Here is a 13,450-nt window from a genome sequence, read left to right as displayed (position 1 = left end):
GCCAAAGTAAGCCAGCTTTGCAGTTCCTTTCCGCTTTGAAAATTTTATGTAGTTTCTGAGTCAGTTCAACGCAGAAACAGACTTACGGTGCCGAAGAACACAGTCACTTCTATCCTGGAGTTGCTGAATCACTTACCCGCCACTCCTGCTAGTTAATGGTAGCTATTTTTAGTTTACGGTGGAAAACTCTCTCATGGTGGCAATGATATTTCAAAACAGTTTTGGAGCAAAATCATCTGCCTCGAACGTCTGATGTGTTCTCAGAGCCTGCGCTCGGTACGAGCGCCTCACCATTCCCTCCCAGCACTGGCGATCTAGGTCACCCTTGCGCGCGGGATGCGGCATTCGCTGGCTCTTTCATAACTGCCCGTAAGAGTTCTGGGGTCATGTTTGTAAACAGTGCTGCCATGTGCGCGTAAGCACGTGGCGAGACACCAGCATGACCTGGAGTGCCGAGCGGAGAGGTAAACCTTGGCGCTGGTGTCGATGTCGCTAAGCCAACTAGCGCCAACTCTCTCGCTGGCGCACGCCCCTTGCAGCCCTGTGAAACGCTGTGGCGGGTTATTTGAAGGCAAAATGGGAACCTTTTTCCTGTACGTGGCACACGTGGACGTGTGCTAATGTTGATGGTGTCCAGGCAGGTTCCTTCTCTCAGGCAAATGGCAACGCTGAATTGTTCTCAAGAAAAATAAAACTCATTTCTGCCCTAAGTCACTGAAATTGGAGCCAGCATGGTCCCTCAAAACAATGCAAAACTATGGCTATTAGGAAAAAGAATCGTCTAAGGGCACATTGCCAAAGTTTCCAAAATTACTTCAAAGACAGATAACCAAGACTTCGTGTCTGTAATAGCATTTTGCTGGCTTTGCACTGATGAAATTAAGACCACGTTTCAGGCATTTGAGGAAGTAACTCCTAAATTATTTCTGTTTATCAGTAGAAGTTGCATGAAGCTAGATACGACCAGTACAAACAAAAGTCACAAGTTTTTCATTTCCCCTTACAAGAAATTAGCAGATACAGCCACCCAAAGCCTATGGAAAGTTTCATCTCACCCTGGCCATGCACTTTATATGTTTCAAGAAAAAAAAAAAACACGGGGAGGGAGGGAACAGCCTGTGGTTGCCATCCCTCCGTCCTATACCGGCTCTGTTTCAAGTGCAGCTGTAAGTCTCATTTGCTTTGACCTTTGCTGGGAGAACTGAGAATAGGACAAAGAGTTAAAGTGTTACTAGTCCCTGCTGAGTCTGCACTTCTCGGCCAGGCAAGCCAGAGAGCGGCTGGAAGAGGGTGTGCACGCAGCAGAGGGTAAGCGGGAGGAGGCGCCAGGAGGGAGCGTAAAACAAAAGGAGAAAAATAAACAGTGCACACCCCGAAACAAAACAGGGGAACAAGTACAGAAAAATGCTCATCTTTGAAGAGCACGAACTTTTCTGTTTGTTTCCCTCCGTGTAGTTATAGCTTGTTATCTGAACTCAAGGTACAGTAGATACACGAGTCCTTGAACTCTGAACTCGTGAGGAGAGCAGCAAAAAGTAAGTCAATACAATTTTAGCTGAGCGGCTGGAAAGAAGCATGCTTTGTCTTTTTGTGCCTCAGCTATGGGAGGCCATTTAATGCAGCAACACCAGCTGTTCAAACCTCTTTCTTGCTGTATGCCAATGGCCTGCTAAAACAAAGCAAAACCAAGGCAGTCTTCTCCGAGTGATAATGCAACTGTGGTTTCAAATACTAGCTGCTCCAAGCTACTTACATTTTGTTGAGACCTGTCTCTTAAACCTGGACAAAAAGTGGTCCCCAATTTGTTAGCGGGACATTAAAAAAAATGTGCCCATTCATTTCTACAGGCTTTCTGAAATCCTGCTCTACTGTAAATGTTACCCAATTCCCTAATAGCGTCTCTGGAAAGCAGAAAAGTACCTTCCTCGCTGTTGCGTGTATGTCTAGCTAGCGCTCTCCACCGCTACTACTCTATCGAGCAATAAAGTTTCTATTTTTGACTCACTGTGGACGACCTTACTCTAAACCCCTGGCCTGAATATTGCTTAAATGTAAAATGAGCAAACCCGAACGAGCTAGCAGACTCCGCCAGCCCGTCACAGCCCTGCCTTTGGCCACGACTGCTACGAGCGGCCACGGGTGAAAAACAGGGGCTCTCGCAAGCCGCGCGAAGGGAGCTCGGCCCTGCAGCGTGGCACCCTCTCGCCCGTTACGCGGCACCTCGGGGACGCCTGGGAGGGTGTTTGTAAACAGCGCGGCCACGTGCACGCAAGCCACGTGGGGGCTCGGCCAGCTGAACCTCCAAACTGCCGTGGGGAAGAGGAGCAACTGGGGGAAGCAAGTCCAAATGCTCCCGCTCCATCTTTTTCCAAAGTAGTTTGCAGCGCTATCGGATCTCTAAACATGGCAGGGAAAAAGCCATCTGTCCTTCACAGTCAACTGCCTCTGTCAGCATCCAGAGACGCTGCATGAGCTAAATTACCCATTGGATTTTATTTCCAAATACATTTCATCATGGATTGTATCACGAGTCTGTGAATGTGCTGAAGTTACTTAGGGTAGGCTCTCGGTTAAATGCACTACATACCAAACCAGGCAGGCTGAGCTATGACTAGCCACAGCAAAGGAACTCCAAAAGACCAGAGAGAGACAACATTAAAATTTATCATCTCCGATTCAGGTCTAGGAGATAACAGGTGACTGCTGCACAGAAAGCTATGAAGGCTGCTAAGGTTGTGTCACCTGCACAGGTTTGTGCATCCCGTCTCCAGCAGAGAGATTTCTGACATCAAATTAAAGTTGGTTTGTTTTTTTTTTTTTCCCTTTGAGCTCTGCTACCAAGTATGACATCAGCGTGAGGGTTTGTGAACCCTGACGAACCTTTAATTGATAAAACAGATCAAAATGGGAGTCATGTGGTAGGTTGGAGCTGATGTACAGGAACAGTTTGCAGACTGTGGGAAATCTTGCCTGAATGAATAGGAGGATCAAGGGTATTAAAGGTTAATGGGAGTTATTGGAGTACCTACTTATTGAAATGACATTACAGAACTCAGTTTCACACACTGCAATTAACTGACACAACATACTAATTTTAATTATAATTAGCTCATTGTGAGATTTTGCTTATTTGTTTGGGGGTGCATGGAGGCATCTGCAGTGCCAGTAAACCCTTTGAGTGGAGGGTTTCAACAGTGCTGCAGCCAAAGCAGTGCGCAAAAGCCGTCCTCTTCACTGAGGAGATAAACAACAGTATTTAATTTGCTGGGTTGTGTTGGATGAGCACTGCTGGTTTAAAGGTCCGAAGGCTTGTGCAGCAAAAAAAGAACGTGTTGTCAATCAACAGAAAATGCTACCGAAAACCAACTTCTGAAAAAAAGTGAAAAGCTACTTGTTTCTGAGTCTAGTTTCTGTTTCTTAAAATTGATACTTCTGTTATCTTAGTAAGCAGAGAAAACTATCTGTAAACCTCTGAATGAGCAGGAAGGAGGGTATCATGGGTAAAGCACTGGGGCTTAGGAGATATGGGTTCAGTTCCCAGCTATACCACAGCTTTCCTGTATGTCTTTTAGGGTTTAAAAAAAAAAAAAGGCACTGAAATGAATGGCTCCAGCAGGGTTTGTACCACATTGCATGATCTGTGTGTGCTTTGGCTCTCAGTTGTTGCTTATTAATTTTGTACCCTTTCTCTTAGTCTTTGCATGTTTTGCCTGCTCACACACACACCAGGTAGCAATAGCAGCTTTGATTTACTGCAAATATTTAGTTTTTTGGAAGGGAGCTGCCTGCCTCTGCTTTGCATTATAAACAAGAGTTACTAACACTCTGGCCCCTTGTGTGCTGCCAGACCCCTTTTCTCTGTCTCCTTTACTGAATTAAACAACAAAATGGAACAAAAATGGTTTGTGTTTGTACAGCCCCAAGCACAGTGGGATTCTGTTTCATGGCTGGGATATGAGGTGCCTCCTAACGTGCAACAATTAATTTCATTCTATCCACTCTCCTTATATTTAGAAGCATCAGAGTTGCCATCCTGAATTAGACTCATGCTCCAGCTTGTCCAACAAAATATCTCCAACCAACTAGTTGCAGTTGTTTCAAGAAAAAGCATCTATTCAGTAGGTAGTTACAGACTCACTCTTCCAGAGGCAAAACTTCTTTCCAATCCATCAGCTAAAGTTTATATTTTATAGCCAAAACCATGTTAACTTGCAACTGCTTTGAAATTTTTTTTGTAAAAAGTAAAAATTAGTTTTTAGCTTCTATACCTGCCTCTAAGTCTTTCTATCAATTTCTTCTCCCTCCCCTCCTCGAAGAAAAAATACCCCCAAAACTACTTTTTTTCAGTTGCTGCAAAGTATGTGACTGACTAGGTGCCTCACTCCTGCAAGTGTCTCTACATAGGCAGACTGTTACAGCTCTGTGAGCCCAACAAAAATGAATAGGGCTTTGTGAAAATGGCAAGGGCTGCCATCAGTTTGCAGAATCACAAGCCAGCTGACAGCACTGGGGAAAAAAAACAAGCCAGCTATACCTAACATATTGTCAACTGCACAACATAGGCACAGTGGAAAAATACACAGAAATCTGTGTTTTCCTACCTGGTCTCACTTCTCAGGCACTACACATGGTAATAGAGAGAAAGAAAATAGATCAGCACAATTCTTATTTTTTCTACTACTTTCTCACACCTACAAAAGCTTCTTCTCTGCATTAACAATTACAGGGAAGCAGAAATGTACAGGTCCAAACTTTTTTAAAGAGAACAAATGTTCTGTGGAAAGTATGGAGAGCATCATAGAAACAAGCGAGAACTGAAAGGCAGTATTTATCTGTTTTGTGCATTTTTCATGTTTATAAATACCAAGAGGGCTTTTCCCTATTTGGTCAATATTTTCATTTGCTCCTGGGTATGTGAGGTGTATACTCGCAAACTGACTGTGCATGGAATGGAGACTCACTAGCACAGGTTTTCTTTCCACCAAAATGTCTACTGGTTATATGAGTTAAATAAGTGTAAAACCTGACCCTTTTCAGTTGCTCAGCTTTCGTGTTTTTGATTTTTACTGTTGCCATTTTAGTAATACTTCAGACCTTTCGGGGCAGACAAACTTGAAATCAAACAGACAAGCATGCAAAGGAGTGCAGTGGGAACAAAAAGTCGGTCATTTGAAAAGAAAATATGTTAAGGTCTGTAATACATACACACACACACGCACCCCCACTTCTCCGAATCCCAGGGAGAGGAGAGTCCAATGTATTTTCCAGCTTTCATATGTTCTCTTTCAGGGATAAATTGCATTCCTTTTATTGAGCTATACATGCACTTGAAGCTTCAAGGAAATATCTCACTTCTGTGAACTTTAGTAACTTTGGGGGAAGGGAAGCAACTCCTGCTTTACTGCAACAATTCATTTTCTTCGTTTTACCTGGAGCAGGACAGTAATGCTACTTGCACACAAGAGGAAATATGCAATGATTAGTTTCTCCTTTTTGCTTACATAAGAGCTGAAAGAGTTTTGTGTCCTTTGGCAAGTATAAAAATTGTATAACTTCAAAGTATGTGACTTCAAACACAAGTGAAGTAGCACTGAAAGAACAAACAGATTAAACAAAGATGAAAAAAAGCATTAGGGGCACGAAATGGGGTGAGTGCTGCACGAACAGTTGTTGTCTCTCGTGCTAAGGGACAAATATGGAAAGTTATTAAAGGACACTGAAGTTGAGGGCAAAACTCTCCCATCAGCATCAGGCCCAGAGTTAACATTTACTCTTTGATCTCTCTAACAGCACTAAAAGTGGCAAGAGAAGGAACAAATAGTCAGTGTAAACTCAGAAATGGCTTTGTCACGTATTCTCTCATGTATTCTTTATTCTTGCTTGCTACCTTCTGCTACCCAGCTGCTGCAAGAGTAATGGGAACTGTGGGTCAAAAAAGAAGTCAGAAAACGAAAGGAGGTGAAGAGCTTAGTGAAACAGAAGCAGCTTCTGCATGTGACCCAAATAATTGTCTTGCAAATGAGAGGACAGGTGAGAAAGAAACCACTGGAGCGTAATAACAAAAATACAGTGATTGTAATCGACATTAACATAAAATGGAAGCAACCAGTGTGAACATACAACTAATCACAGAAGTCACATGTCTAACAAGATCTGTGGACTGGCCTTCGTACTCTGTTGTATGATGGTGAATACCATGACTCATCTAGACAAATTCAGAATATGGAAGAGCCACTTGTACCAACTGCTTCCTCCCTGCGAGGAAAAACCAGTTCTTAGGATTCATTTTGTAAAGCAAGCAATGTGCTTTAGCATACCGTCCCGAGCGCTTGCTGCAAAACTGCATGAGAAAGTCTGAAAAATGTGCATGGGACTGGAAAATAATGTTTCTGGATGAGGAGCAGAACCTCTGCTAATAAGGTCCCACGGTGCACGCACGGCATAGGCTTCAAGTGTCTCCGGAGACAAGAACCTGTCTGACAGCTTTGGTTTAGCTCCACAGGGGAGGGCATGAAACACATTGTCAGTTGGGTGCTTCTGACCAGCTAGTATGTATTTTCAGCTGTGCTTCCTCAAACCATCTTGGCAAGACAACCCCAATAATTACCACCACTTCTCCCTCTTTTTTTTTTTTTTTTTAAACAACAGATTGGTGGCATTATTTGTTTGTTTGAGTAAATGCAGAAATCTCTACCAAGCTTCTTATGTCTAATGGAGATCCAAAACTTGCCTTGCAGTGGTATTAGCTTTCGTAAAGGCAACACCTCTTTGTGTCAACACGTCTCACTAAGTAATAAAGACTTTCAGCTATTTGATTTTACTTATAAAGTTAGTAGGATTCATGATTTCTTTTTTGTTCTTTAAAAAGGGAATTGTTCTTTAAAAAGGGAATTGTTCTTTAAAAAGGGAATTGTTCTAGTATTCTAACAAGCAGTGAGTCATGCCTAATTAAGGAAAAAAATATATAACCATTTACGGTGGGATTCTTGTATTGCAAAGAGCTGTTTTGTCATGAAAGCTTTTGGAGATTGAATTCCTTATAAATTTTTTAAAAGGGGAGGTGGGGCAGGGAAATGATTTGAAACCTTTGCAACAATTCTCTTAACCCTCATCTCCTACTCGGGGTCAGTCCGTTCCAGGCAAATGCGCCAACACAGCCCAGATTGCGCTCAAGTGGGGGGAAAAAATACAGCAGCGTCTGACAGAGGAACCAGCCATCTAGAATGCAACACAGATGCAGAAAGCTCAGCCAAAACCCAAACTACAATATGTTTTCTTAAACTCTGCATTTTTTATTTCTTTCCCCTTCCTCCGTTGCCCGTGAGGACCAGGGACATTCCTAGAACTCTGTTCTCGCTGGCTGCGTCAAGGCAGCTGCCGAGGATGCTGGGACACTGTTTGTAAACACTCTAACCACGTGCGTGCAACCACATGGAGAGTCATCGTCCTGACCTAAACATCTACCCACTTGGTAAGCTGGGGTATTACTGCAATGGAGCCAAATCCTTCTCCAACGCAATGTGACTTAGAGCAGCTCACACCAGGACATTAGAAGACAAAGCTTGGACTGTTCATGCATTATTAGAAAGGAGATTAAGCAAGTAGTTGTTTAAATTCTAGTCATCGAAATGTACGTTTAAGCATAGGGTAGCTCATGTAGAGGAAAGAATGCACAAGCATTATCCTCTTTATACGTCTGCAAAAAATTCAACTTAAACCTGCAAGCTTCTCCTCCCCCATGCATACAACTGGTGAAACCAATATTCATATGCTGGGAGCCCACGTGGAATATACTTGAGGTTAGAGGCAATGCTGTAGAACATGTGAAAATATTCCATGTTGTCCAAATTGCGTCATAGCAATTAATCAGAAAGTGCCGAGGCTACTGCCTTGTACCCGTGGAAGACACTTGCAAGGGCTAGTTGGTTATTTAGCTATTCCTGGTTATCTTAGCTATCTAACGCTCACCTGCTCACTTCTTTGTTAATTCTTTGAAACTGTCTTAAAAGATATGCTGTACTTGATTAGGATTAAAATGCTGAATTTTCCTTTCTTGCCAAATTTGAGCATAGAACAAGCCTATTCCTTTGCACACTGCAACAGAAATGCTGCCTTTTATTTATTTATTTTTTAATAAGAGGAAAAAACCAGACACACCAAGAATTAGGTCAAACTGAAGCCTCAATACAGCAAGCCTTTATTTATTTGTAAGAATAATCCTACCGGGGTTTCTTGCCATATGCATGCTACAGGGCAACAACACTCCAACTTGGAATCCACACCTCCACAGAAAACTTTGGTTTTGAAGGACAGCCTGAATTTTGTTCAGGTTGCTAAGATGATTCAGCTTTCTGGAAGGTGTTTGACAGAGATGAACAAGCCTGCTTCAAAAAGACAGACAGGAATCTAAATCTTTATGGCTTTTAACTGTTAAGGTGTTTTCAAAGCATAGCAACTTTCTTTAAATTGTCCCCAGATTTAAAATCCTTTACTATGAACAACTAGTAGAACACTCTTTCTGATCCTCTTATAAGGCAGAGCATTTTTTTTAATTCAAGAACAGTGTGAGATACGTGGGTGAAATTAGTTAGCTGTTCTTCCTATTTCTCAAAGCTTGTTTTTTCTCTACCTTCCTTCTGTTACTCCCTGCTACGTAATGTGAGGCACATTCCCAGTATTTTAATCCACACAACCTTTTTGGGTCAGTCATCAGCTGTCCTTGGGATTAGTCCAGCTGATGCTGGAGGTTCAGAGTTTTATTCCTTAACCCCATCACCTCTGTCTCTACCCACTGAGCAATTCCTTGGGAAAATTAGTGATTTTTTTTTTTTTTTTTTTTAAGAGACTTGTCTACCCTAAGGGAAGGCAGAAGTGACTTCTTTTCAATGGGTGACTGAGAAAATGATTACTCATGGTACTTTCCATTTGTAACATTTTATTGTCTAGGATACTGGGACAAGCTATGCAAATTGAACATACAAGCAGTGATGATCTGAAAGTGTAACAACAGGAACTATGGCAACTTGTTACTAGTTACTTGTTCAGTGTTCAAAAGGGTACTTTTCCTTCAGAATATCATTAAATGAGTAAGAAGGTACTCACTGCCTTATGGAGCATGGGATCGGAATAATGCTACAAGTGTGATTGATTCATATAATTCCCTTTTTGGCTTTCAGCCATGATGCAGTCATATGCTTTATCTCTGTTCAGACTAAAGCTTTTTTTTTTTTTTTTTAAAAATAATGAATCATAGTACATCCCACTCCATTTCAGAACCAGCACATTGCCTTTCAAAATGATGTCACAACACTTACTGCTGCTGGCTGACTGCCTTAACAGCAATCAGAGAGCTGGACTAAATAAATACTGTATATTATTTGGCAAAATCATTTGTGGTTGTGTTCTCCAGCACAGTTTCCAAGATAACCACCAACTCTACTTGAGACTTGGCAACTTTGTTCTACCACTTTCAGGCTCCAATTGTGAAGCTGGCTTACAGATGCTGCTACCACGCTTAGAGCTACTGTGTGGCAGTCAAGAGGTAGAAGGGTCACTCGCTGTGACAAGCCAAATTTGACAGCTCATCTGAAATTCCACCTTGAAAAATGGACAATTTTTTAAAAAGGACCTTATTTAGCTCCTGTAGAAACACAAGACACATCTTCCACTCAGAACAAAACGGAGCAAGGGATTTAAAGTCACTGCTTAGGCACACTCTGAGAAAACCACTCTACTGCCCATGCAAGTAACTTAGAAGTGAAGCACTCCCTGTAATCCCAAACAGACAGGGTCGAGAACATTAGTCCAACCCAAACTTCATGTTTTTCAACACGTGAGCAGCAGATTTGTTCCAAAACATGGTGAGGTTCCCCCCCTCCCTGCCTTTAGGGCTGTCTGGCTGTTGCTAGTATTTAAAGGAACCGTATGGGAGACAGAGTCCCAGCAGCATCTGAAGTGCTCGGGGCAAGAGGGAATGGTCCCTTCCAACTCGGGCAGCTGAAATCCCCATTCCAGCAGCAACTACAGGGTCTCCCGATTCTGCACACAGAAACCAAAACATAAATGTTTTGGTTTATGTTTCAGTTTTTTAAACAACCTCCTATTTCTGTTACCCAATGCAGCACTGGTACCAACAAGAGACCTTGGAAATCTGTCCGTCATAATAACTCCTCAGTGGGCACACGTTTCTTGTTCTTTAAACAATGTTGACATGCCAAAGTCTAGGACCATGTGCACTATATCAAAACAATACCAGTTTCCCTGGCTAAAAGCCAGGAATCAGCACAATGCCAAAGTCCTCGTTAAAAGCCTTACTACGAACAGTGACAGTTTGGCAAATTCGGGAGCCTCAGTGTCTCCCACTCAACCTTTTCTTCTTTTGAAGATTTGTTAATAATTAGGTCTGAAATAGGCAATAGAAAACCACTTTCTCAGGTTCCCTGGATGCATTCACAAAGTTTGTTGATGTCACTTCCCAAAATGAAACACCTATTTCCACTGAAAGATGACTTTAGTGTTCTTCATTTTCATGTAAACAGCAGTTTAGTCCCACCACCTAAGCGCTGTTATTTTTCACATCTTTGCCCTCACTTTTTTTCCTCCTCCCTGCACCCTGGTTGCTAGATTTAAATGTTTTCTGACTTCACTGTCAGGGTTCACACTACACTTTCCATGACACTGAGGAAGAGAGACAAAATATTGCCCAACAGTGATTTATTTACATTGGTTCCAAATTGTTGTTTTTCTGCAGGATAAAATCTAAGAGGCATACTTTCTTTCAAAGTGTTAACAGCAGCAGATCTGGCAGACCAAAAGTTCTTGACTTGCTAGATTTAACAATGTTTTCAAGACACAACAGGCTTAAATATAATAGAAAGCATATAATTTGGGAGCAGGAAAAGAAATATACAAAACTGCCTTAACACAGATGCAGCAAAATAGTATCAGTGTTTGTATCCAGTTTGACTCTTTTGAAATTTTAGCAACTGAGATATTTAGCAACTGAGAACTGAAGTGTCAAAGGACAGCACCAACCAAAGTGCCATGTGTTTGAGAAAGAAAGAGCTGAAAGAAGTAGTGTTTCTGTATGACAGTCTATTAAAAACTGTTACCTGACCATTGTTAGTCACAGACCTTTAGTGATGATACACAAATGGTAATCTATATAGAAACTGCAGAGGCTTACCTTTATTTGGAGGGGTGCAAGAAATTAACTGTGAGGTGACCAGGAAAAGAAAAAAACCCACCAAGAACGAAAGAAGTTTTGGGAAATGTAATGATAGTTGAGGAGCAAGCAGTTCCTTTGAGCCTATGGGCTCAAAGAAACGTGCTCATTTTCTGTGGCTACTGGTAAAAGGAACCAATACGTTCATCACACACCGCTTAAGGAAATTTGTCTAAGTCCCAGAAGATAAGAGAAGGAATGATTTATAATCTACAGTCAGCCTACCATGCCGAGGGCGTCTCTTAAGAGGACACTGCATGTACCATGGTGTTGTTTTTGCCACCTTTTATTGAGTCAAATCCCCCTCTAACCCGAGTTTATACATGACTCCTGACCATTAACATCTCCCTGTTGAGTATCTTCGGCAACCACGTCCCGTTTTGCACTTTACAACCTCCAGAGAAAGTGCCGTAGTGGAATACACATGCAGATACACAAGTGAATATACATGTTACCACACTCACCCCCTGCTGCAGTAAGTCAACCTGCCATTAACATGCAAATAGAATGGCCTCATTAGCCGACAAACAACACCCACTGACCTGCTTTCACTAGGGACAATATCTCCTCATCTCTGAAACTCCTAAACTTTACACCGAAAAAAGCAAAAAAAAAAAAAAAAGAGAAAAAAAAGAAAAAAACCTATGCCGAACTAATATTCAGAGCTGCTGATCGCTGCTCAAAGCCTGCACATTTGCATGTCGCTCATCATGGAAAACAAATCTTGTGATGAGATCTTTGGTTGCAACATTTCGATGGAAGCACGCTAGACCACATCACTTCTCCCTTCACCTCACTCTCTGAAAAGGAAAATTACTTAGCAGAAAAGGGTCTGCTAAATTTCCAAGATTCAAACCGCGAGCCGAAAAGCCTCCTTTTAACTAAGGGCACGAAAATGACTGCCAGTGTCTAAGGGGGCGATTTAACGCCAGTAAATGCCACGATGCGAGCATACAGTGCCGCGCGTCCGACTTACAAACGTGGTAAGGTTGTTGCTCTTGTCTGTCATCTGGCGGGGAACGAGTCTGACCTCGCCGAAAGCGTTATTTTAGGGGAACATGCACGAGAAAGTAATTTTTTTCTCTTCCCGTGGCCACATTGTGCAAGTGGGCCCGGCAGCAGGATTTAGCAACGCGGACAAAACGCGCGTGTAGACCGCACAGAAAAAGGAAGGCCTCGCAACGAGCCCCCCCCCCACCCGCACACACTTCTCCCTCGCCCCCCAGGACCGGGTTTCGGTCCCCCCCTTCCCAAACTCCGCAAGTCCCCCCGCCCACCCTTTCCCGGGGGCTGCGCCCGCCTTTGTGCCCGGCCGGGGCCGGGGAGCGGCACAAAGCCGGGGCCCGCCGCCGCCCCGGCCCCCCGGCCGCGCTCCGCGGGGCTCTGCGCGGGGGCGGCCCCGGGCAGCCGGGCAGCGGGGGTGGGAAGGCCGGTTCCCGCGGGGCGCAGCGCCGCCCGGGGCGCGGCGGAGGGGAGAGCGGGGCAGCGGCGCGGCGGGGAGCCGCCGGCCGGCCGGCGGGGGCTCAGCGGCGGCGGGGCGCCTCCCGCCGCCGCCCCCGTCCCCCCGCCGCCGCCGCGCAGACAAAGGCGCGGGGAGGGGCGGCGAGGCAAAGTTGGGGGCCGGCCCCGCGGGGAGGGGGCGGCGGGGGCCCGCGGCGCCCCCCGCCGCCTCTGTCAGTCAGCCATGTTGGGGGAGCCGCGGCGGCGCCCACCCCCCGCCGACACCCAGCGGCGCGGCGCGGCCCCCCGCCACCCCCGGGGGAGCAGGGGGAAGGCGGCCGGCGCGGGGGGCCCGCTCTGACCTCTGCCGCGTCCCTCAGCCTTGCCGACATCCAGCACGCACAGCCGGGCGCCGCGCTCCCCGCTCCTACAGGGCCGCCATCTTGCTTCCTTCTGCTCCTTGACGAAAGCGGCCGGGCCCCCGCATCAATATGCACGCGGCGCCCTGACGTCGGCGCCCGCCCCGCGCGCCGCGCCGCCCCGCGCGCGCAGCACACCCCCCCGGCACCCCCCTCCACGCGGCGCCGGGCGCCCCCGTGCAGCGGGAGCGGGGGCGCCCCCCTCCCCGGCCCCGGCCCCGGCCCCGGCGCGAACGCGGGGCCGCGGCCCCGCCTGGGGCTTTTTTCCGGCTGCTGCCGCTTTTTGGCCTTTTGGGGGTTTTCCCCCTTTGCCCCTCTCCCCCCCACGCTGTTTCTGCTGTCGCCTCTCGCTGCGCACCGTTTTGCG

The 13,450-nt window shown here is 45.3% G+C and overlaps 1 protein-coding gene across 1 annotated transcript in view; it reads right to left on the bottom strand.

Annotated features, from left to right (window-relative positions):
- TET2 (tet methylcytosine dioxygenase 2) overlaps positions 1 to 13,126 on the bottom strand; it is a 75,039-nt gene extending 61,913 nt beyond the window's left edge. Inside the window, exon 1 of the mRNA XM_072861607.1 lies at positions 13,027 to 13,126. Coding sequence (XP_072717708.1) covers positions 13,027 to 13,056 — 30 coding nt within the window. The 5' untranslated portion in view covers positions 13,057 to 13,126. The remainder of the gene's footprint in view (positions 1 to 13,026) is intronic.
- Between the last annotated feature and the right edge of the window lie 324 nt (positions 13,127 to 13,450).

The sequence above is a fragment of the Ciconia boyciana genome, chromosome 5, assembly GCF_034638445.1.
Source record: "Ciconia boyciana chromosome 5, ASM3463844v1, whole genome shotgun sequence".
Classification (NCBI taxonomy): domain Eukaryota; kingdom Metazoa; phylum Chordata; class Aves; order Ciconiiformes; family Ciconiidae; genus Ciconia; species Ciconia boyciana.
This window is presented reverse-complemented; position numbering and strand designations above follow the sequence as displayed.